This window comes from Centropristis striata, chromosome 22 (assembly GCF_030273125.1).
Source record: "Centropristis striata isolate RG_2023a ecotype Rhode Island chromosome 22, C.striata_1.0, whole genome shotgun sequence".
NCBI lineage: Eukaryota > Metazoa > Chordata > Actinopteri > Perciformes > Serranidae > Centropristis > Centropristis striata.
The window spans coordinates 20167992-20194036 of record NC_081538.1 but is presented as its reverse complement, the minus strand read 5'-3'; the positions used below and the strand labels follow the sequence as shown (position 1 = coordinate 20194036).

Genomic DNA, 26045 nt, shown 5'->3' with positions numbered 1-26045 from the left:
AAAATTGATTGAAGGCCAGATACAGTTACTCAAAGGTTATTTCTGCCTAAATATGACTTGATCTCATTCATGAACTTCATAATGTAAAGATCTGACCGCTCAACGGGCTGCCGTGCGCGCTCCCGCGGCCAGAAATCAGATTCTGGCAGGCAATCACTTTTTGGCACGACACCGGTAAAACACTTTGAGCCGGCCAACAGCTGAGGAATTGAAAACATTAGCCAACGTTGCAAGTGTCGAATGTAGGCAGCAAAGGACCATGGGAGTCGTAGTTTACAGGTGTGAGGTTTCCCTGGGTTGCTAAATCAGTATTCTGCCCGGTTTAGACATGAAAGGACCAGTGGCGGACTCAGGCTGTTAATGAACAGAGGCAGGAAAATACAAAAAAAAAAGGACACCAGCGAGCAGAAAGTTTTCTAGCATGGAAGCCTGCCTATATAGCAATGCATCACGTTGTCTCAATTTAAATGCTGAATTTCAGAAAACTGAAAAAAAAAATCCAACTTCCTATGACAAAAGTACAATGGAACACCACTCAATGTTGGAGTTTCTACTTGTAAAACCAATCCATTGACCCTGACTAAACCATCAGCTAAAAGGTAACCTTAAGTATATTTGCTGTATTTAATAAAAAATAAAATAGTCTTAAAGTAAAATCTGTTCTGTGTACATTTGCAACAACAACAGTGCTGTAAAATAAAAATGTGTAATGGCAAGCTGTTTGCTTATGCATCATTTTTCCTCCACTGTTTCTGTTTATACCGTATGTACAGTAGTGTTCAATATAATAGCAGTCCAATGTGACTAACCAGATTAATCCAGGTTTTTAGTATATTTTTTATTGTTACGTGGCAAACAAGGTACCAGTAGGTGCAGTAGATTCTCAGAAAACCAACAAGACCCAGCATTCCTGATATGCAGCTCTTAAGGCTGTGCAGTTGGACAATTAGTTGAAAGGGGTGTGTTAAAAAAAAATAGCAGTGTCTGCCGTTGACTTTACAAACTCAAAACTATTTTGTACAAACTTTTGCTTTTAGGATTTAGCAATCCTGTGAATCACTAAACTAATATTGAGTTGTATGACCACAGTTTTTTTTATAACTGCTTCACATCTGTGTGGCATGGACTCAACCAACTTGTGGCATTATATTGAATACTACTGTATGTATGTTTGCTGATAGCTCAAATGTGTATACACCAAAAAACATCTGTTTGTAAAGGTCAGCCATGTTTTTCTGTGTACGTTTGGGGTCGTATGCCTGGAACGATTGGAGGCCGACCTCTAACTTTGATTAGATCACAGCAAAAGGCTGTCCACTTCATCTCGTTTTCTCGGCTGCAAATGCACTCAATGAAGCACTTTCTCACATTTTCTCCATTTAAGGGTACTGTATCACATTCTCATCCGTTAAGGTAAAATATTAATTAAATACATACATTAAAGGTGTAGCTGATACCTCCCAAACATTCTCTGGAAATCTTTGTGACTTGGTGGCCTTCTGGTTTTGATATAAAAACAAACTAAGTCCTTTCATGTTTTGCTCATGTTGCTGGCTCTTTATCTTTACTGAAATTATTCTATTGTGAGTTAACAAATCTGCAAAACCTGTGAGAAAGATCCACATCCATATAGATTTGTGATATGTTCAGACATGTACATCAATCTAAATTATGAAGAGTTTGCGATTTGTTAAATCTTTATATCATGATGCAGCTTTTCTGCTAAGGTTCTGGGCTACAATAACCTGAAGTCATACAATCGTCAATAAATAACCAGTTACTTGTTCAAGTCAGTCTAAAGTTCAGGGATGATTTATCTTTGGCCTCATCAACAGTAAAAAGTTGCTGTGAGCAGCAGAAGTCTAGCGAGGTAAGTTAATTTTAACTTGGGTTGCACATGTACACTGGGTGAAACGCTAAAAATAAAAAGATCAAACACAGCTTCAGTTTTTGACAAAGTTGTTTTTACTTTGCAGTACAGAAATCATTTGAGCCCCAAGATGTTTTTTTGTTTGTTTTTAAAGTTGTTCAGAGACAGGAGATATCGCAGGGCTCTCATCAATTCAATACTGCTGCAGTACACATTTGGTCCTTCTTAAAGCAATAACAGTCAACCACACTTCCCATTAATCTGCTGTTAATGCTTGGGTCTTCATCACTTTGCATGATACAGGAACTAATAATATCTCTGATAGTAACGTAAGTGTTGAACAGGTTTGGGTAGTTTATGCCCGACTACAGCTTGGCTTATAGTATGCATCTGGCTGTGCTGGAGATTATACAGGAAAGGGGTTCAAAAGTTACAAAAATATTGAGCCCACACACCTCTTCCACGCTTTAATGTTTGACAGAGGTGCCACCTCACACAGCTGTCTGCTGTTGCGTGGCCTTAATGTACTTACAGCAGCCAGCGAGGAACACACATGATTTAATTCAGACACATAAAGCCACTTCTCTCTCTCACCCTGACATGAAAAAAAAAATACTTGTAAAGACCAATAACTGATGTATAGATATTATTTATCTCCCAAACTCCTTTTATACAATGACATATATACCAACCATGTGAGATTTCTGAAATATTTGATTTGGCATCTTTGGACTATGAATCATCAACCAATGAAGCAGAAGAATGTTGGGTAATTACTGTATAATAGGCATAACCAGTGTTAAGTGCAACATTCATCTGAATGGGATTTTTTTTTTAAAAGCATAGCTCCCTGAACCCTATCCAATAACACTATATCATAACTCTCTATGTATATCATGAACTTCCTCAATGGACTAATCATATAATTGGATGATCAGCCAGCCCATTGGTGTGTACATTTTTGTGTAGGTTTTCTATTGTAAGATTTCAGTTGTCGGCAGCATTCTCTTTGATAATCAGGAGTGTTGCGGACGTGTCGCCTCTAGTCTGCGCAGTCTCCGAAGGTGTCCTGCTTCTTGCGCTCCATCTCGGAAAAGTCAAATTCCGTGCCCGTCATCCTTTGGTAGATGTCTTTGATGTCGTCACAGGTGGTCTCAAAGTGAGTCGTGGCGTCATATGAGCGGGAGATGAAAATCTGGAGGAGAAAATAAAGTCAAAGGGGCCATAGAAAACCTTTGCATCAACACAGTAATTGTTCTCCATCGTATGTCATCTGATTTTTATTGCTACAGACGGAAGGAAACAGACCACACAAGTGTTTCCTGTGCGGGAAATTTTGCTGACACAGTGTTGCCTGCTTTTACTGCAGCAAAAAAGCAAAGCAGTGCAAAGACGGTACACATGAAGGCTGTCAAAAGGATTGATACATGTTTAAAAAAATTGTTAACTATAAACTCCAAAGTGTTATAAGTATGATAAGAGCTATTAAAACAGATCTACAATCTGTGTGTGTTGGTGTAGCCCCAGGCACATTACTGCATTTGTAACCCTGATACTAACCGTTAGCTGTAAGCTCCATATTATCTGCTGATCCAATTTACATGTCTCGTCTATGTTATTGTCTACATCCCACCATTGGCTGCCGCATTGGCCCTGACCACTCTGTCATCACACAAGTTAACGCCGCAATGCCTTTAAATGAAAATGTCTGCCTGTCTGTCTACAGAGAGGAAAGAATGAGTAAAAAGTATAGCCTTGGTCAGGGACAATTAGGGATGGATATGACTAAAATATTCTTGTAATTTAATGTGAAGTTGATTTATAAATTCAATCTAATCTATTAGATTTCTTTTTTTTTTCTTTTTTTCTTATTTTACCTCCACAAAAAACAAGGTATGGACTGAACCGTGCATCCAGAGAATCATGACATCCCTTCTAGTATTATGTTTAAGTTTAAATTATCATCTAAAGTGAATATATAGAACTGAAATGTTAACACTGATACAGCTAATAAAATAAAAGCCTGCGAACAGGATTAATCTTGCTCACGATTTACAGGTGGAAAAGGGAGTTACTATTATAACTACTATTATTCTAATGAGGTCATTGTCGCAATGGCAACGCCGTGGTTCAAATGAGTGGACACAACTGGCTGCACAAACGGTAGAAAAACAGATCCTACCTGGCTGTCAGAGCCCATGTCAGTGGGTGCATACTGGTCACTAATGCTGACAAACTTCTGCTCGATGGGCGTCAGTAGGTCCAGGGCTGGCTTGATCTCGCTCTCGGGGTCGTTTGTCTCCACTGTGGTGCTGATGATGGCGATATATTGACCCTTTGCTGCCACGTTGTGCGCAAAGGAGATCATACAAACGTAGATGTCTGGAAACCAAAAACACCAGGGTTAATGTGTGGTGGTTTGCCTGTGGATAAGTTAAAATATCATGATTTTATGATCGGTTGTTGTTACACATTAACAAGGTACATTTAATTTGCTTCAGCTTGCAGTCATAGCTCTGGGTAATTCTTGACAATATTAACGTCTGTTAATACCAGAGGTGTCACGTCGGATTTCACACACTTATCGCCACCTCTGTCGTTACACACATAACACTGAAACACCGGCTGTAATAAGGAAATTTCTTTCTTCTTTATTATGTGTTTATTTTAAAAGGTGTTAGGGAAATGTAATACTACATTCTCTACAAACACTTAGGTTCATTTCCTGTGTGCTCACCGTGCTTCCTGTTGACCTGATTCTGGGGGATGATGATCTGGCAAGAGTTGACGTCGCCGGTGCCGGCGATGGGGTGTTTCAAGATGCAGATGACTCTGATCACCTTACCCACTTTGGTAACACGATCCTGAATGTAGCTGGGGTCGCAGATCAGCTGCTTGCACTTAGCCATCTGTGTTGAGTAAAGTAAAGAAAAAATGAGTGAGTAGGTGTCGAGAAATTCTGGATCTGGCCTCCGATTTGTCCACTACTGATGCTCATGTGCGAGGTTGACTGGTGAAAGAGCAGTGTGAGCTGGCCACATAGCTCCACAGCTGTCAGTCACAAGCATCTACTGTAATGCAGAAAGTTTGTAGTATCTGGGGTGTGGTCTGGTGCTGGTGGTTGAGTAATGCATATTTTATGATGCTCATTAGCTCTCATAACAGCTGAGAGGGTGCAAATGACCCACGCATCACTAATGAGCACAGTCGGGAAGTCAAATTACCAAATCTTTCAACCTGTTTTCCATCAATGATCAGATTAATATTATGTGAAATAAGTATAACAAAATAAAACAAAATAAATGTTTTGCTAGTCTACATTAACTGAGATGTCCAATGTATTCTAACGAGGTTGACTAGGGGACCAGCGGCAATTGTGTGACATTCAATTGTTCTGATCAGAGTTAAGCTAGAGTGATGACACAATACAATAAAGACTTAAGTCCAATCCTGGGCGTGTTTTAGAATCGCTTTTTTTTTTACGTCCATCATGTGTCTCATTTGTCACATAGGATTTCTTTTTATTAAATCTATCAATCCAAACCGAGGAGGTGAGACCCCTTAGTTTTTTACATGTAAAGTCTATTTTTGGCACGTTTATTGAAGCGTTTTCTGCACAGACAGCTGTTTAAATCACAAAATTATCCCGCTGTTTATGTATATTTTAAACTAATGTTAACCACATCTACGTTCATTGATCAAGACTGCCAGCCTGTTTGTGTTCCTGTTTCACTACATGTAGATTCCCCTCACTGGCTAGAGTTTGGGGATATAAAATCAATCAATACATACAAACAATGTTGATTTCTTCCCATGAAGCCGACATGGACACTATTCAGTAAAACAGCAATCTCATTACATTTCTGCTGTCGTCAGCCGCTGTCCAATCAGCTCCTTCAGACAGACGGCTACAGAGTGAAGCTCACCAACAGACCGGGAGTCCTGATTCATCAATTAACGTGCGGTTAATAGGTTCAAAAGAGATACACAGTGGGATATTTGAGTGATTCAAACAGCTTCAAAAAACTTTAATAAATTTAAAATGACTTGACTTTTCTGGACTGAAACCACAAAAACTATTAAAGGAATCTTTTTTTTTTTTTTTTTTTTTTTTTTTACATAACATAGGAATTCAACACATCTGAGAGCAAAATGCTCACCTCTCCCTCAGACTTGACTCCCACCACCTTCCCATTCTCCACCACGATCTCATCTATGGGCTTGTTCAACATGTACGTCCCACCATAGATAGCACTCAGCCTGGAAAGGAAACACAATGTGGGACATCCTATTACAAAAAGATATCAGCTGAATTAATTGTAGTGAGCTGCACAATATTATACGCCATTATTCATTTGACACAAGACTGTGTTGAACAGAAGGATCCGATCATTTATAGGGACCCCAAACAAAAATGTATTTTGTTTCAACATTTTATGTTGAGCCATGCACTTAAGCAGATACTTTGTGTGTGTGTGTGTGTGTGTGTGTGTGTGTGTGTGTGTGTGTGTAAACAATTTTTGCATCTGGTCCAGTATTGAGCAAGAGCGCTGCAGCTGCAACACAGGGTGCAATGTAATCGCTTAGACAGTGCACGTGCAGTGATGGTGCTAACTACTAGAAGCATTTAAAAGACCTTTTGGAAACACTACTTACTTAACAACACTACACACATATGTAACAGAATGAAACATTATACACACATGCATTAAAGGGAGAGTCCCCTACCTGGCAAAGCCTTGTGGTAGTTCTCCCAGGCCGTACAGTGGGTAGAGGTATGGACTCTTGCCATATCTGGCTAGAGACTCACTGTAAAGCTTGATCCTGTTTATCGTTTCAATGCAAGGTTGATCCAGGTAACTGAGTGAGGAGAGATGGAGCCCATTTAAAACTCAACAACCCGTACAATGGTATCACAATCAACTTCCATTTAGGTATTACAAAAATAACATATATAAAACAACTAGAAAGAGCACTGACTCGTCTGTGCGGTAGAGGGCGAGGGAGTGGCCGGTGAAGTCCATGACATCTGGTCCCAGACTATATTTTTTGTAAAGGACCCTCATAGTATCGGTTTTTGCGTCAATGCCATCCATGGTTTTGGGGTTGCTCTCGTCGTAGTTGGTGACGTATTGAAGGAAGTTTTTGAAGCGCCGTTTCTCAAAAATCCCCATCAGACCTTTAAGAGACCAATAGTTGAGACTTTGATGCAACAAAGCGAGTGACAACATCAATGCTGCATGTAACCTGCAGCTGAGTCAGTGAGGGGGTTAGACCTGCACAACATCACTACTTAAACACAAGGTCTAAAGAGAAAAGCAACATTTGTTTTGGTTTGCTACAATGGACTGATTGAAAGATAATGAAAAACATGATTGATAACTCACTAGATGACAGAGCCTCAGTCTCAGTAGAGGGGACTTTGTGGATTTTGTTCCCCTTGTACACAAAGCTGCCTTCAATCACTTTAAATTCCAGGTACTGAGTCACCTTTGTGATCAGCAGCATTTGCACCAGTTGACCTGAGGGAAGAGGATGAAAACATCAAGGTTACTTTCACAAAACCCAAAATGAAGCTTTTGCTTAAATCATTAATACATTTATCGATATCAACATCCTATCCAACACAACATTTTGGACTTGTTTAAACACATGAATGACCCTGGGGCTTGGTCAACTGAAATGGCAACCAACAACGGTTTGAATCAATTAGCAATGCCTGTCTAGTCAATGCTTTGGCAATTTTTTCCCAAAGAAAACACTTCCGTAGTGAATTTTTAAGGTGTACATATACCCCTTTTCAACCAAGGCAGTTTGAGGGCCGTGTGCCTAATCTTGAACTAGTTCTTCATGTTACGACTGCCAAAGAACCGGCTCTGGGCCAGGAAAACTGGTTCCAGAGCAGCACCAACTCTTTGCTGGTCTTGAACCACAAACCACTTACATGAGGGGCTGGGGGAGAGATTATTGTGACCAAAAAGACTTACTAAAACGTGTATCAATATTTTTTCTTTTATTTGTTTAACTGCAATGTGACTGATAACATGTAGTCTGTGCTCAGTAGCTAGTTTGACATAGCGGGCTAGCGTTAGCCTACAACAAAGTCTAACATTAACATCTTATATTAAGTGGTAATAATACCATAATCATCTTCCATATCGATCAAGATGAGCAGCACAGATGTGTTGTACATGTCGTGTTTGGATGCCAATGTAGACTGGCAAAGCCATGAGCAACATTAGTAGAGAGACAATGTAGTCTGCCATTGTTATTATGCTTGAAGACCCAAACTATCCCTTTAAGCTCACAGCTTGGAAACACTTTGCAGGCCCTGTGTGCCTTGAGGTCAGAGGTTAATGTTACAATTAAGCTGTACATCATTTACAGGCGAGTGATTCAAGTCATACCGTTTGCCATAAGGAATTTAGGGATGAGGTCCACATTCCAATCTCTGCCTTTCCCCATTGACTCAGGAGGACTGCCCGGAAGGTTGAAGCGCTTGAAGAGCTGCAGGGAGGCACAGAACAAGACTTGACTCTCAGGCTACAGTCACACATTATCCATTTCAGGATTTAAGTAAGAAACATAACCAATAAAAAAGGGGAACTCCAGTGATTTCACACAACAACATCAGTTACAGATAGCACTACTGAAAATGTATCTCTGGTGCTGCTATAATGGTTAATCCGTCAATGGCTTATTAATCGTCTCCTTTTAAACCTCAGTTCTTCTTTAAAACTTCAGTTTTTGACTCCATCCTCCTGGTTAGAAGTAGCTTAATCCCAGGCATTAGTTTGAATATTTTTGCTCAACCTGCAGCAAACTTTCCAGTAATTCACAGCCCTGCACACACAGTACCAGTCCCATTTCTAACAGCAGGGTATTGCATTACTTTTCTAGTATTGGTATACCGTGCAAAACTAAGTAGAAGTAATCGCTGATACAAGAGATCCATTATAGGGGTGGAGCGACAATGATTTATGGAATGAAGTTAGCTGAATGATTGGGAACAAAAACTACACTGAAAGTTCTCTCCCACATTTAGAAGGGAGGAGAGAGAAAGAAGGGGGGTGGTGTGTACGTGTATGGTTGTACTTGTTATTGAGAGTTGATCAAACTACTAGGGTTTTTTTATAATACCCATCTTAAAAAGTGTCAGGATTTGTTTAGATTGTCTCATAGACTTGATCTGATCTTGTACTCCTCTGAATTTACTTTGTTTTTCCTTATTTCCTAATTATATTGTTTGATTGCCAAATAAAGATTACATTGCACAACATTCCCTTTACTTGAATGGAACAAGCTTTTGCATTTATTATTTTTAAAAAGTAAATATTTAGATGCTTTATATTACCATTCCAGTTTACAGCTCTTGTTTCTTTCTGTCCTTCTACCTTACATTTCAAACCAATTCGAACCTCTCAGTGTCACAAAGTTGAGATCAACTTACATCTTCAAGAGGCGTGATGGAGGCACTCTCAGCTCCGTAGTAGGAGTTGCGGTCCATGTGCAGAACCTTCTTCCCCTTCACTGACATGATGCCTGATAAAATGCATTCCTGTTGGGAGAATACAAAACAGAAGAGGAATCAGACAGAGAACATGATGCTGGAAAATGGTTCAAACGACTGAAAGTTGATGCCATTTGTTTAGTTGAGTGTGGGGTGCTCTTAAACCTTATGGTTTAGGCATACTTCAATTCTACTTTTTCTCTCTCTGCCCTCCTGTCTCTTCGCTGTTTACTGTAAAATAAGGCAAAAATGGATTCATACTTGAAGGGATTAACAACAGCCCAACTGTGATCTGTTTAAATTATTTTAACCCCAAAAGACCTCTAGGATCACCAGTGATCTCCACCAACATTACTGTCTCTCACTGTCTTTTTTAAGCTAAAGTGAAGATATTGGTATCATATGAAAGTAGACAACCTAAGGCATCTACTGTTTACCAATGTCATGATGATACCTCGTCATGAAGAGGGCTGAACACTCTCCAAAGGTAGGCTAAATTTTAGCGAGGGAAAAACTGGCAGGCCATTTAAAAAAGCTGTCCCTTGACCTCTGACCTAAAGATTTCTAAATGAAAATGGATTTTTAACTATTTTTATGAATTCTTGAGTGGTCAAAAATTATTACATTTAGCACCAAAGCTGTGCAACAATCTATATCAACCAAAATACTGCCGCATCAACTTATGAGACATAAGTCTAATGTGTATGTAATACATAATTCTAGCCCTTATATCATATTAATATTCAAAATGTCTATAGGAACCAATCAAAGCACAATGTTTATCACAGATCTATGGGTTGAAAAACTTGAAACACAGTGCTGAGCTGCATTTCAGATTAACCTCCAATACCCCAGCTCCAGTTCACTAGTTGATCTCCCTGTCCCCTGCCTAGAAAAGACCAAAATGGGTCTACAGTGAATGTCCAGGGGTTAATCAAATTATACTTGCTGTTATACAACTTCATGGAGCAGCTATAAATCCTGCTCAAGTTTCCCACATTTAGGTTGCTTTGACATAAAACCTGTTAGGGCTCATTCAGATTCCCCCTTTGGGTCACCAACAACATGAATTGATGTATGACTTGTTTTTCCTTAAGTAATGTTAAGGACAGCTTTGGAGAGACTGAAGGAATAATGTACTAAAGAATTTGCAAGTGTAACCGAACCAAGGCTACGAGCAGACATTGGTCTATCAAAGAATCCAGTTCTGACACACCAAATACCAGCATAATGTCTGAGATGCTTCTGTGGAGCTGAGAGGATGATTATAGCTTTCACATGGCTTTAAGTCTAAGAGCATTGGTTATGATGAGGGGAAATATGCATGTTTGCCAGAGCCTGGAATTCACAGACCAAAGGCCATAATGCGATTACTGCATGAATCATGTGACTGTGTGGACTCTAAAACAAGTTTTAGTAATGATAGCTTAAGATAGGGCAGTACACGGTATAACTCGTTACTCACATGATGAAAACAATGCCTCATAACTTTTACTTGATGATGTCACCTTCACACCCAGTGTCAGGGTTCATACCAATTTTCTCCACACTTATGACATTGTGGTAACTCACGTAACCTGTAAGCTGTTTCATGAGAGACAATAGAGCCCTGATATGTTACTGCAGGAAATAAAAACACATCTTCACTCAATCAGAAAAGGAATGATAAACAGGTTAAAATTGAAAGTAAAAAGGTGTGACCCCTCCATCCTGAAACTCAGTTTACACCTAAACACTTATGTTACTCAATTTGTCTATTTGGTACAATTTTAAACCCTCTCTTTAAGATAATCATACCATGTAGGGTACAGGTAGTCTTCATGTGTTAACCACACAGAGAAAAACAACTACTTGGTGGTAGAGCCTGACTGATTTGGGATTTTTTAGATGAAAAAGATAAAGAATAAATAATGAATAAAAAAATAAATAGCTACAAATGACACTATTTGTAAAACACCCCAAGTTGTGTTTCCTGCATTGTATGTTCTGTAAAAATGGCAGTGGTGGAATGTAGCCAAGTTCATTTACTCAGGTACTGTCTTAAGCACAATTTTGAGGTATTTGACCTTTACTTCAGTATTTCTATTTTATGTAGCTTTATATTTCTACCCCACTGCATTTTGGAGGTAAATATTGTACTTTTTACTCCAGTACATACAGCTGCCAGCTTCAATTTTTTTTCAAGTCAAGATTTAACATAAAGTATTATCAACTCAAAAATAAATACACGTTTACAAATTAAACCACATAACAGTATATTATATAGTCAAAATTGACCCTACCTTGCTGCTTATATAAATACATCATTAATAATATATTTGGAATATATAAAACAATCTGAGTGGGGCTTTTCTGCATAACAAGTTATTTTACTTTTCATACTTAAAGTACATTCTGATGCCGATACTTTTGTACTTTAAGCAAGCGATCTGAATAATTGTTCCACAATTGAAAATGGTTTTCATGTCAGCACATATCAGGCAATATAAACACAGATGCCGATATATGCCAATATGTCTGTAATATGCCAATATCCGCCGATAATATCCACCAACCAATATATCGATCAGGCTCTATCTGGCAGACAGTCAATGAGGTCTGCATTATATGCTGAACATTAGTGATGATTTGACTAAACATTAAATTGTCTCCTTCATAACCTCAGACACAGACCCACCTCTCTACATCCTGCAACATTTAAGCTAGCTACATAGGTGCTCTCCCAAAATAACACATGCCCCAGTGAAATTGGATCATGTCTATCTGTACGCGTCTCGTCTACTCTATGATTCTGCAATGCCACTGACTTGAAGGGCATACATTCAGGTTAAAATATATCTCGAGGGAAGACAGAGCAGTTCTGATGTGTCACTGTCACTCCTTTCAGGTGACATGTGACTGAACAGTCCTACTGCTGCTTATATAAATACAGGCTTTGACACAGAGCCGTAGGCAGCCTAGTCATCACTACCTCAGCCAGATAGTAGTGGCCGTGCTGACAGCGAGGAAAACACACTGATCCAGTGTACAGCCAGGCAGAAAATTAAGCCACTATAAAACATTGGGACCAAAGGCACAGTCACACTTCAGTTTTTAACACATAAGACCCATAAAATCAGACAGCGTGAGAGGCAGCAATTCCAACACAGAAGACCAGAGCTGGATGTGTCTCACATGACATTGCAATCATAGCAGGACTATACGAGCTTTGATTTTACAACACTGAACTTTTCCGACACATTGTCAGTGAGTGTTTCAAGCCACAAGAATCTGTTCGACTTTTCATTTCGTAGTTACACAGCAGATTAAAGGTCTACATGCAAAACATGTGATGAGCTTACAAAATTGGTTTGCAATGTGATGGCTTCAGAGGAATTTTCATTGTGAGGACTATTATTTACTACCAGTATGTGTTCAAAGTAAAGCAAAGTAAAGTTAACATAGCAGTGCAAATCTTTAGGTTTTGTAAGTTTTTAGCAATTGTTGAATGACTTGATTGCCCATGCGTGAAACTTCTACACAAGCTGACTTCCCTTATTAGTTTTATAATGGGTGAATGCAAGCATTGTGTCGATTTCCTTTCCTTAAGTACCATTTCCTCCTTCTGATAGAAGCAGCTGCAAACTTCTAACTGGAGAATGCAAAAGTAGTCTAGTACTGTGAAAATAATTTTGGCTTATATAAAAAAGATATACTGGTATATAGGGCTGCACAATTGATCGAATTTTAATCACGATTTTGGCTTCCCACGATCAAATTCACGTGATCGAGCGATATTTAAAATGTATCATTCAGTACAAAGAACGCTCTGTATCAAAGCTTCTTGGTTTCTTTAAAAGCAAATCTAGCGCTCCGTAAACGACTGTCTGATCACGAGCCTCCGTGAGCCAATCAGAGGGCTGTTCTCTGCGCAGCAAAGGGGAAAAAATACACATCAGATAGCAGACAGTGTGCTCACCTGTGTGTGCGTGTATGTGTGTGTGTATTGGGGCGGAACTCCACCATGCGCTATATACAGAGAATAGAGGAGATTGTAAATGCGCGACCATCTAGAAACAGAAATTACATGCTGTTGTGTAAATAAGATAAATAACATAACGCTGTTTAATTTGTTTAATAACATGAGAAGGTATAGATCTGTTCAAAAGGAAAGGTAACCTTAAATGACTTATGTTGTGATATGACGCTGTATAGAAAATAAAAAGTAATAAAAATTACCTTGACCCCATGATATAATAGTAGGGAAACACTTCTTATTGTGTACTGCAGAAAACGATGTGTGTGGTGATTTAGAAATGGTGCTAGGTATTAATTTGTATTTATTATTTATTGAAATGATCAGCAATTGACAGATATCGAAGATGCAGTACTGATAATTATTCAGCTTTTTTCTGTTTACATTTCAGGAATTGGTTGATACAATGTACAATACTGTGTAATAATGTTACATTTTCTTGAATAAGTATTTAATAAGTAATTTGTAAGTGATCTCTCTAATCAGATATTTTCTTCTTTAGAAGAGAATTTTGAAAACACCTTTCTATTGACAAGCTTTGCAGAGACACAGGCCAGTATAGTCAAGTCAAACTTTTTAAGGAACATAAACCTAAAAAAACTACAACACATTTTTGAGTGGAAGACTTTAAGAAAGCAGCCTTCTACCTTTGCATTGTGATATCAGTCCACAATCCACATAGAAATGGTCTATTTATGTTATCATTCGAGCATATTGGCAGTTATATCTGTAATTGGGGAAGTTTTCCCCTTTGATATCAGAATTGGTCTAAAACAAATCCTATACTGGTCAGGCTTTACTGCATTGGTATATTTCACTTTAGGGCTGAACCGCGTCTTCAGATGTTTTGACTGACCAACAGTCTTAAACCTTAATATATATTTAGCCTACTTTCACATAGGCCACAGAAGTGCAACACATCCTCTGGTATACGAAACTGAAACCAGATAATGTCTGGTATTTTGCTTGCAAACTGGTTTCACAATTAAATTAATATTAAATAGTTCTGACTGGAGAACATTATTCCACTGCACTACTGTTAGTTTCTGTCTTCTGTCTAAAACCATCACTGCAATCTCTGTATGTTCCTCAACCCACAACCTCCTCAACCACTGAAATGCCATCCTATTCACTTCTCCGGTCTTCAGGCAACAGCTGCTTACTTGGGATCACCAAGAGTATCATGATGTGGACATGACTGCACTAAGGTACAGTCTGATATCTAGTGCCAAGCCACTCCTCTCATGTGTCATTAGTAGTGGACAGATGGGATGCCCCAGTTATTTAACCCAGTGACATAGAAAGGTGCCTCTTGTAGTAGAATATATTCAATTTAAGAACACACTAGTGCGTACCTCTGTAACCTGTTGAGTTAGTTGTTATAGAAGTGTTAATTTAAGCATTTAAGAAAAAGGGGAATCTATCAGATAAACAGAAGTGAAGTCACTGATTGGCATCAGGGAACTACACTCGTGTTAAACCACACTGTGCAGTGGTGCATTGCTTTTTAGGCTGGCTGGCAATCAGTCTGGCTCAGTGTACTGGCCTTAAAGAGTACTTGCAGTGTACTTTCGGTTCCTCAGTCTTAGTGGAACCACACCCAAATGTGAGCTAAGTCAACACCCAGTCCACCAAAACCTTTAGCCAGCCCCCTTTCTGCTTGTCTGCTCTTAGACTGGAGCAAAACACTTTAAAACTCAATGATTGCTGTCGTAAAGGAATGTCATAGAAACTTTAATAGCACTATTTTGAGCTGCAGATAATATAATAATCAAAGTGTGTTCTAGTCAAGAAACTGCCTCAGAACTGACAGGAAACTGCCTCTTGGCCTCACAGCACCTCCATGTCATGCTTCAGCCATGTAAAATTGACAGCAAGTCAGGAGGCCTGCCAGGAAGTAGACTTTTCTCTGCAAGGCCATGATATGGTCAGTGCTGACAAAATGAATACCCTGGTCCTGAACATTTACGACAACCCCAGTCTGTGGACACTTTTAAAAAAGGTCTTAAACTTTTTTGTTCAGGCAGGCATTTCTAGGTTGTCCCTAGATTTTTTTATTGTTGTCTCTGCACCTTAATCTCCTCCTTTAGCTGTTTTCTTTAATGTGCTTTATTACCCTTCTTTTTTTATCTACTGCTGATTTTAACGTGTCTGATTTTTCTTTTAGTCCTTTGTTTATTTTTGTTTCTGGTTTCTGTAGCACTTTGAGATTTCTTTATGAAAAGTGGTTTGCAAATAAAATGTATTATTATTATTATTATTATTATTGGTAAACAACCCCTACACTAATGCGGCTAGTTCATAACCTGCCACCTACACATGTTGAAAGAGCTTTTCTGGCTTTTACTACACTAGTTTAAACGAAGTTTAAAGTTCAACTTCAAGTTAACCACCTATTGCTAAAGTGTCTTACTGACAGTGCCTAAGTCCTACGGTCTTTCACTAAATGTATTCTAGTTTAACATATTAAAAGTGCTGGGGCTTCGCCGACTTTGCGACATATCTTGAGCTTGTATACGACGACTTAATTTTACTCTCTAGCCTGTTGAGTCCACTATCACGGAAACTTCACATAGCTTGAGTTAGTGAGGTACTTCACTACTTTTGTCAGATAAGTGGCTAGCTTTGCTAACGTTATACTAAGACTTCGATAAAGCCAACAAACGAGTGGACAAGCACCGTGTGTTAAAGATTACTCTGAAGCTGACACGTCGTTATTCTGTTGTTGGCAGGCTAATTAGTTAGCTTAACTTAGGTCGGCTAAGGCTAGCAGCCTAATCATCCGCGTATAATCTTCATCATGACTGAGAGACTAAAGCCTAACTAGCGGTACAGTAAGTGGGCTCAGTGCATTCAAAGTTAACACAATACTTAGCTAGTAACCACAGCAACAGAGTGAGGGTTGTACGTCTCTTGTGTAAGTTAACATTTAACGTCAGATAACGTTAATCTTTTCAGCCACTTGCGGATATCGTAGTGCTAACAGTTAGCGTTAGCTCCATTGCTCAGCTTCCTTTAACTAACGGGGAGGCGCTCACTCTCGGTTAGCTGCTAAGCTAGCTACTTAGCGCTAGCTCGGCTGATTAGGCCTAGTTAGCTCGGAGCCGAACTGTCAGGCGCTAACTGCGTCGGTAACAGGTTGCAAATCACTTTCGCGCTGCGGACCGCAACGTTTGATTCTTTCTTACCGTAAGCCCGGTGCCCAGTACGATAACGTCGTATTCTTCATTCATTTTTCCAAATCTTTACTCCTCCGCTCCTGAATATCGGGAAAGAAGAAAATGGAGATCTGCGGGTTGTAAATGAGAAGAAGGGGCTGCGGCTCAGCGTCAGGCGCTCCGGGGGCGGGGCTTCGTCACTGTCAATCACTTGGAAGAAGAGGCGCAGATGTGTGTGAAACTATGGTGAAAACTTATCGTCACACTGTTAAAATATTCGCCTAAGTCATTTTATGTCAAAATTGTTGTTGTTTTTTTTTGCCTAAATCCTCTCATCATGACGCCGGCCACCTATGGTAAAATCCCCTACATCCTCAGTTGATCAGATCATGTGATTTTACCCCTTTAAGATAATGGCCTATGTCAAGTGTGTGACTTAAGCAGATTTATTATGCCTAAGTCAAAATAAAATGTGACTTAGCAAGATATGGTAACACTTTATTTTGAAGGTGTCTACATAAGAGTGACATGAGCGTGTCATAAACATGACATGGGATGTGTCATGAACATTAATGACACTTTGAAGTAACATTAATGCTCATGATACTTGTCATGTCATGTTTCTGACAGGCTTGTGTGACTCTGTGTACCAATATAGACCAGGTATTCACATTGACATGTAATGTACAGTGTGTTTAATGTTCTGTACATTTCTTAACATTCAAGTTATGCAAATAAAGAACACTTAACACTTTGAATTGAAATAATTGTGTCAAAGTTATTGGTTTGCTTTCCATTCATATGACTGATAACCACAAGTACTTTTTATTGTTGAATATCATAACCCACCATCTACTGAATAGTCTTTCTCATTAAGTTAAGTTTTACCTATTGAAATGCATATTGTGGCTGGAACTCAACTTACATGAGGAATTCCAACAACAAATTAAGTGTAATGCATTGTAAACTCATTTCACTATTTGTGTTACCAGAGCTGACGAACATTATGTCGACACACCTGTTTTGTAAACCCAGTGACATTCATAATGCTAGCCTCTGTAATATTCACCAAGTCAGTTTTTACGTCACTGGATATAGGGCTCACTGTCAGCCAACACGGCATTTAAAAACATGGACATCTAACACCATTCATAAGCCTTAAACTACATTCAGTGCATGTATTTTGTACACACTTACACGATACTTTCATGCAGAGACTAATAGACACCAAGCAGCTATAAAGACTGCTAATGTTAAAAGCTTAGGCTTTGTATTGTGTCTGACATCCCAGACTCTATGCTGGCAGGCTAGAGATTCAAGATGATAACATCTAGAATATAATCAGACAAAATCAAACACAGGCAGGTGAGCATATTTTAGCATGTCCAATCATGTCTCAACCTCACTGAGTGGCTGACATTTTAGCGCAAACACCATTATGGTCTTTTAAAGCAACACTTTAATTGAAGTTATGTAACTGAAGTCTCCAAATTATGTCATTCAAGACTACATACACTATACAGCACAGTACAGGTAAAGATTTATTGCAATCAACACAAACTAAACTGATTGACTTCATTCACATTACATGTTTAGGAATCTTTACTTAAATTAGGTAACAGAACCGAGTGCAAATCTGTGTTGTGAATCATGATGGTATGTTTATGATGGATCCGAAAGGCCACATTCAAGCACTCTCACTACGTCTGGTTTCCTGGCGTACTGCCGTGCTGTTGTGCCAGATGTGTCCTCTGAGTCTTTGAGCCCCAGCTGCAGGAGTGTCCTGGCAGCATCTGCATGCTGCCCGATGCAGGCCATATGAAGAGCTGGGAGGAGAAGAGAACATAAGAGGGTGGTGAGAGCCCATACTGGTGTTTTACATGTTGTAGCCTTTTGAAGTCTTGGCCTATTTTGTCTGTTTTTGAATACTTTTCATTCTGCCTATATATAGATGTCACGGTTATGTCACTGGCAGCTGCATGTGCATACTGGTGGCAGAAACTCAGAGGCAAACAATAACTATTTCTGTTTTGACATCCAACGGCACAGCAAGACATCGTTACCCTTGAAAGTCTTCTGTTTCCCTCTATTTCCTTAATGTTTTCATTAACAATAGTTGTTTCCCTCCGAGTTTCTGTCGACTTAAAGTAACATTTACAAACGTAGAAGCAGTACCGTGTCCGCAACACACAAAAATCCTCAGATAAATCTTGACGTTCAGGCTCTCTAACTTTGGCCGTTTGGGTCTTTTACCATCCTGACCGTGAACACAGGTCAGGAACTCTCACAGCATTGTCAAGGGTTAGCTTACTCCTGTAAGATAATCCGTTTTGCTAACAAACAATTAAAATAATCATGAAAAACATCTGGATGATTCATATTATTTTGACAACTCTACCGCTCAAAGCACACTACAAGCTAACTGTCACCTTCTGCCACAAAATACGTCATCATTGTTGGTAAACAGTAAATTGGTCTAAACCACTTAAATAATATTTACCATGCCATGTTTGTATAATTTTTTGAGTACAATCTCAGCTGTATGACCAGATAATTATTTTTTTTACTTTGACTTTCTGGATCCAAATTTTAAACACAAAAATAAAAACACACAAAACCCCCATAAAACGGAATTTAGAATTTTTTTTTTTTTTACTTTCAAAGCCCAATCATGCTCAATGAAGAATTGTAAATGTTGGTTACACATATAACATATAAGAGGTAAATGGAGGATAACATCTAGTTCTATATTTTCATACTAAATATATTTGACCTTGTCTCTGGTTTTGCTTAGTCTATCATCATCAAGCAAAAACTGGCATGGAGTTTCAAGCCAGCAGGGAAGCTGGCAGCAGGGCTCCACACTGCGTCGTCTTTTAGGTTCTGATATCATGAAGAAGTAATGCACCGCAGCTGTCAGTGACTTCAGAAGGTTAAAGAAATCATACTTTAGGTTTTCAGATGGATTCCAACCTTCCAGGCAACTATTGGTTTCATTTTTTCAACAGTATTTCACGTGGATCACCATTTGCCGTCACTATTATGAGCTACACTTCATCTGGTTCATGTGTAATTACCACACAGTACATTATTTATTTTTATGCAGCTGAGTGTCAACTCATTTGAAAGCTATTTTCTGCTGATGTTTGCTTATGTTGCCAGCATTGTTAATCATATTGGACACACCACGACAACACAGTTGTGATGAAGCGGATTCATTGAGTTTGACATGTCATAAGCCCCACATTTACATCTCTGTAAGGTCTCGCCTCCACTATAAACGCGCCAGAAGAGGGATGCCGGGATCAAGTGATCCCACCAATTTACCGCCTAAAGGGGTAGTCACAGATGCTTAAAATTGGTGGGACTGTTGGAAGCAGGACCACTATGAACGGGCCATCGGGGCGAAGCAGGATATTTGACGTTGCACGTGGTGTCTAATACACGCCTCCCACTTGGTCCGACAGTCATCGAATCACTGTTCTGCACAGCGTCCTCCACTTATTGTAAACAAACCAGCATGCTAACTGTACACGTGGTGTCCACCGATGTTCATAAACAAAACCGACATTGCTAACTATGCACAGAGTTTCCGGGGCTTGTTGTAAACAAATGGAGGTCGCTAAGTAAATACATGCTGCTGCAGCACATACATACTGTACTTCTACAGAGCTAACTGTGTAGCCTATTAGCACTGAGCAGCACTGCTGCTGCTCTGTCGCACGTGACAATCGTCTCCTCCCACCTCGCTCCGCGACGCCAGACAGCACTATGAAAGGGCAGAATATCACGCTTTCACGGGATCATATGAACTCCCTAAGGCGAAAAGCCGGCACAGATCTTTCTGGTAATATAGCAGGACATTTACGGGACCGCGCTATGAAAAGGGCTATAGAGAGATACTTATGCTTCATGTTTGTTAAAAACAAAAATATTTTTAAGCTGAAGGGCAAAACACCAAATGTAGTGTGATACACTGCTTACCAGTTCTTCCCTTTTTGTCCCGAACATGAAGATCTGCCCCCAACTCCAGTAGTGCTTTTATAGCTGACGTGTGGCCCTCCTGAAAAACACACATTCAAACGAGGAAGGAGAGTTTTGCACGCTGTTATTTACAAGGTGTGTTAGTAGGTTCATAAATATCTCCACACTGTGATCATACTAGTGCCACTTCTGCTTGAGGGCACCTGTGGATGTCTGTTCCTCTTAGGAACCTTTGTTGATCTCTTTTTGTAGAGTTAGGTTTATGAGTTAAGGGTATAAGGATAGAGAGTGCTGTATGGTGTACAGATTGAAGAGTGTGCTGGGATAAATTTGTAATATGTGAATAGACTTGACTAAATCATTTTGGTTAAACTGATCAGCATCGTTTGCCTGATAGTCCTTCATTAACAGATACACTTAAGTGGTAAAATTTGAATTCCTGAGTTAATTTGTCAATTAATAATTTATTGCTCTAATTTATTTTCAGTTTTTAAGTTATAGAAATAATATTGTATTTTCAATTTAAATTACAGCAATACAGCAGAAAAATAACTTATTTAATGAATTCATGTAATAAAGAGCTCTGTCCTTTTTAGCATTAAAAAGTCTTAATTTATTAAACTAGTGCAGTGCCCGTAGGAAGTATGTATTCATATAGTGTGAGATTGTATTGTAGGTAATGCAAATTTTTTCATTTATTCATTAGCGATTACAACAAGTTTATCTAATAGTTTATGCTATTTCACCATTTAGCTAACAGTTTCAACTTTTTATAAATGACTTTTTATTGTATCTGCTATTTTAAGTCAACAGTTTCAACCATTTATCTATTACTTTTTAGAAAACAGTTTCAGCTGTTTGTCCGTTATTTTTAGACCATAGTTTCAACCATTACCAATACCCCCTTAGCTCCAACTGCTCTGTTTGGGAGTCATTAATCGAACCTTTGCAGCGTAATGCAGGGCAGTGAGCTGGATGTCAGGCGTCCTCTGATTCACGTCTATGTTTAGGTCCCGCACCAGGAACCGCAGCGCCTCCTCCTGGCCAGTGACTGCAACCTGGTGTACTGCCTGAGCCCCGACTATGTCAGCTGCTGATGGAGACGCCTACAACACACACAGGTCAGGTCATGACAGTTAAACATAAATCTAATTTTCTACAGAAGCTGAAGCATTACTGAACTGAAACCAGTTGTTCTACCTGGTGCTTCTCCAAAAGCAGCCTGGCTACAGAAATGTGTCCGTTCCTGACAGCATCCATGAAAGGTGTGACTCCACAGCTGTCAGTGGTGTCCGGGCTGTAGCCACAACTGGAAGAAAAGCGGTCAAATAGACAAGGTTATCCTCATTTATACAAAAATGAGCGCATATAAAAAAATTTATAATAATAATTTCAGAAGTTTACAAACAGGATTGTATCAATCATCCTATGTATGTGATGCCGATTTGCATTAAGCAACTGAGAAAACTACAGCTAAAAGGAGAGTACAGTTAATACAGACTTCTTCTTCTTCTTCTCTGGAGAAGAGCATGTAGTTCCAAACATCATGTGTTTATTAGATGCATTTAAATGTGCGGACCTTTTATTAGATTTTTGATGTTTTCATGAGTTTCCTGCAATGCTCCAGTACCTGCATTACATAATTTTTGGATGTGTGTGACCAGTTAGTTACTTTTCAGGTCAAGATTTAATATTAAAACCATGATCAATTATTTTTTAGAATAAACCTCATAACAGTATATTAAGTAGTTAAAATGAGCACTGTCTTTAAAAATATAAAACACTGCATACATAAATGCATTAATACAAAAAATCTAATAATATATTTGGAATACATAAAACAATTTGATTGGGGCCATTCTGTATAAGAAGTACTTTTACTTTTGATACTTTAAGTACATTTTGATTTTGAAGTACGTTTTTAATGCAGGACTTTTACTTGTAATGGAGTAATTTCATAGTTAGGTATTAGTACTTTTACTTTAGTAAGATAGTAAAGCATTTCACAGATGTGACTTTAAATACAATTTCATTAAATGGGAAGTATAAAACCTACCTCTCGAGCAAGATTCTAACCACCTCTTCACAGCCGTGCATCGCTGTATGATAAACAGAGAAAGTATGAGTTATAATCTGACAATGAACACAAAAGGTCCCTCAAATAACAGGACAAAATGATGACTATTGAATCTTTATTTTATGATTTCTTTGGCAACAACAACATAAGACCACAGACTTAGAGATTCGGGGAAGAAAAAATTGCCTGAGGATATATGTTTGTGTTGTAGGCCAGATGTAGCTACTTATGCTACCTATACATCAGAAGACTTTGAAAAGATTTGGAAAAGACTCCCGGAAAACTATCAACTCACACCTGCTCACATCTAAAGACAAGTTTTTAGAGTTTTTAGACCCAGCCTAGTCTCACACTGAGATTTTAGACAGACTGTGAATCTTGCAGGGTTACTATTTACAAGATTACAACTAGATTCTTTTAGCAATTTTTTTTCCCATCATGCTCTAAGTAAAAACTTACAAACTGGAGGAGAAGCAGCTTTTGGCTTCAGCTGCTCTAGTGTGTGCAGTGGTTTGTGTTGAAACAAAAAAAAAGAAGAATAGATGCCACAAAATGCCCCCTCACAAAGCTGAAAAAGGGTTTCTGTTTTTCTGACGTGAAAAGTTGACTATTTTACAGTAAAAATAGATATAAGGAAGAATAAAGGAAAGGAACATTTAGAAATGAATTCATGATGACATTTATGTCCTATTTAATTATAATTTATTTAATTGAATAATTCGATTTATTAGCTCTATCAACTTTCATTTAGTTAATCATACATTAATCATCGATTATTTATTACTTATTTATGTAGGTTTGTGGCTGTAAATATATGACATCACTATATTTTTTATTAAGGACTGAGCTTACAAACATTATTGTGATGTTACTTTTTCCTGTGGAAGTGGTTTTACTGGCCGGTCTGGAACCGGAGACCTTTCGTGTGCTCATCTATTGGTTGTTTATTGTGTTACGTCACTGCGACTTGTGATAATATAAAACATGTTTGATATGATCCAAACCCAAGACTAGGAAAAGACTGATATGAAACAGTGCAGATTACTACCTTACACTTAACAATCGAGATGACGGGAGCGCTGTGACTCCAGTAAAACTCCTAGATTCACTAAAGACTTTCAGTTTTTAGTCTGGGACTGTGGAAATCGTTTGGTGTAAGCCCAGCATTAGCCTTCACCTGCAGTGTGTAGTGGCGTCCTGCGTGTCCTGCTCTGCGTCCTCCAGACATCTGGTGAGACAACAAGCAGGTGCTGTATGACCAGAGGGTCACCCTCTCTGCAGGCGATGTGGAAGGAGTTCCAGCCATCCTTGTTTCTCAGTGCAGGGTCAGCACCATGGCCCAGCAGCTCCTGGATCACAGCAAGGTTTCTGCGGGTGCAGGCCATCATCAGGGGAGTCCTGAGAGAGAGGAGGCAACACAGACACCTGCTGACCAACGGAAACCTACTCAACACTGGTAACAGTGGGATGTGTTAAAGATAGTTCTCTGGGAGATATAGTAAATAAAGTGAATGAAAAATATATGACCAAACATTTTATCAGAGAACCAATACGTCATAATAGAAGACATTATAAATTACTAAATTGTTCAAAGTGAATTATCAACTTATTCATTTTTAGTCTTTTATTGTAAATGTCGTTGTGAAGTTCATGTGGTGAACTGTGTAGCACTTTGAAATCTTCTCTTTTTAAAAATGTAAATCACCAGTTTTTAAATTTAAAGTGAACTAATGAGTAAGTGCATTAGTTCTAACAATATGTGAGTTTTATGTCCTTATTTCCCTTTTTACTACACAAAGAACAATGGAAAACAACATTAATAGTGATATATTAAGTTCTGATTTAATTTTACACATCTATTAAGCTTATTTGTTGCAGCATTATACATTGATCACCTTGTTTGGACAAGGAAATAGTAGCAACATGGAAAAGAGCTTTTTTACTTTGTTATTATTACTTTATTACTTTATTATTTATTGATTTATTTTTATCTTTAAAATTATTCATTGTTTTCTATTGTTTTAATTTATTTATAATGTATTTATTTATCTGGAGTCCTCCCTGTAAATTGATGAGATCTAAGATAGCGTTTCTATGATAGCGTTTATTGAATGGTGTTCTCATAACCACAATTAATTATGAAGTAATTCATTGCTTGGTTTGTGTGAGTGTGAGGCTTTTGTTAAAACCTTTACAACGGGCGTTTTATCTGTGAGAGATATAGCTCACACGACACAGGAACAGGCATAAACTGGTCTATACTGTTAAGCCGGCAGAAGCCGCTTGTCTCTGTCTCTAATATTATTTTGTCTGTATTTTTAACGTCATTGGACAAAAAAATCGTAAATGTAAGTGGTTTGCAACCGCACTGCTCACTTTGGTAAATCAAAACAGTGCTCCTTCGAGCCGGATTCGAACCAGCGACCTAAGGATTTCAGCATTACGCCACTACAGTCCTCCGCTCTACCAACTGAGCTATCGAAGGGAGCTGGCATTGGCGGTGCGGTGGTTCCCTTTTATAGCCAAAAGAGGGCGCCATGCATATGTAAATATAGTTAAGTGTTAATTGCGGCTTTCTTAATGGGGTCACACTCACCAGTCAGCTTTCTTCAGACTGTCCACCTTGGCTCCTTCCTGGAGCAGGTAGCTAACACAAGCCTGGTGGGTCATGGACGCAGCTTCGTGCAGCGGCCTCTTGTAGTCGTTGTTGTACACTTCTACGTCCATGCCGACACGCTTTATTAGATACTCCACAATGTCCAGGTGTCCCTTTCTGGCAGCGTAGTGCAACAGGGTGTCCCCTGAGCGACCAAAGTGTTTGCTACAGACAGTCTGAACCGCCACAGAGCCACCTGATGTTATCCTTTCCTCCAGAGAGCCCAACTGTCCCTCCTGAGTGATTTTCACCAGCAGTTTCAGAGTGTTGTCGTCCATGCTGGCTGCAGGGTAAAAGCTGCTGCAGGAGAATGAAGTCACATCACCCGTCAGAATGACAGTAAAACTAGCTTACTGAAGACACGCTGGAGGAAAGTATTTACCAGGGTGTTTTCGCAGAGTAGCAGAAAAATTGAATGGCCAACCATGACCTTACACGGTGAGTCTACTATCTTTCCATAGGCCTACATAAGGCAATATTTTAAAAAGTAGCTACGAACAAACCAAGGTTATAATAGTTTGGGATTTTTCAGTAGTTTTACTTTTAATTTCGTTGTGATTTTTTGTCTTCAAATTCAGTTAGTTTTAATTAGTTTTTAGAGTGAATTATTATTATTATTTTTATTTATTTTTTGAAAATGCTTTAGTTTTTATTAGTTTTAGTTTTTTTTTGCAATGGGGTATTTGTTGGGTGCGAGATTAAAAAGAAGTCACAATAAATGTTGCCTTTATTTCCTTTGACTTATCCATCTCAGCCCCAATAAGGTCATTAACTC

The 26045-nt window shown here is 38.8% G+C and overlaps 2 protein-coding genes and 1 non-coding gene across 3 annotated transcripts; all 3 read right to left on the bottom strand.

Moving 5' to 3' along the window:
- Positions 1–1942: 1942 nt before the first annotated feature.
- Positions 1943–16730, bottom strand: gdi2 (GDP dissociation inhibitor 2). Its single transcript, XM_059325841.1, has 10 exons — positions 16584–16730; positions 9321–9428; positions 8278–8377; positions 7258–7392; positions 6851–7049; positions 6599–6730; positions 6031–6130; positions 4608–4779; positions 4053–4252; positions 1943–3065 (listed from the first exon to the last, which is right to left on the bottom strand). The coding sequence occupies exons 1-10, from the start codon at positions 16626–16628 to the stop codon at positions 2913–2915; spliced, it is 1344 nt and encodes a 447-aa protein (XP_059181824.1). The 5' UTR covers positions 16629–16730; the 3' UTR covers positions 1943–2912.
- Positions 16731–17301: 571 nt separating this feature from the next.
- Positions 17302–25842, bottom strand: ankrd16 (ankyrin repeat domain 16). The gene is made up of 7 exons (XM_059325842.1): positions 25211–25842; positions 23792–24012; positions 22594–22636; positions 21738–21846; positions 21482–21643; positions 20538–20616; positions 17302–18379 (listed from the first exon to the last, which is right to left on the bottom strand). Exons 1-7 carry the CDS (start codon positions 25546–25548, stop codon positions 18216–18218), a joined length of 1116 nt encoding a protein of 371 aa, XP_059181825.1. The 5' UTR covers positions 25549–25842; the 3' UTR covers positions 17302–18215.
- trnay-gua (transfer RNA tyrosine (anticodon GUA)) lies at positions 25012–25099 on the bottom strand. The gene is given in 2 exon segments: positions 25012–25047; positions 25063–25099. It is a non-coding gene; the product is annotated as a tRNA-Tyr (tRNA).
- Positions 25843–26045: the final 203 nt, after the last annotated feature.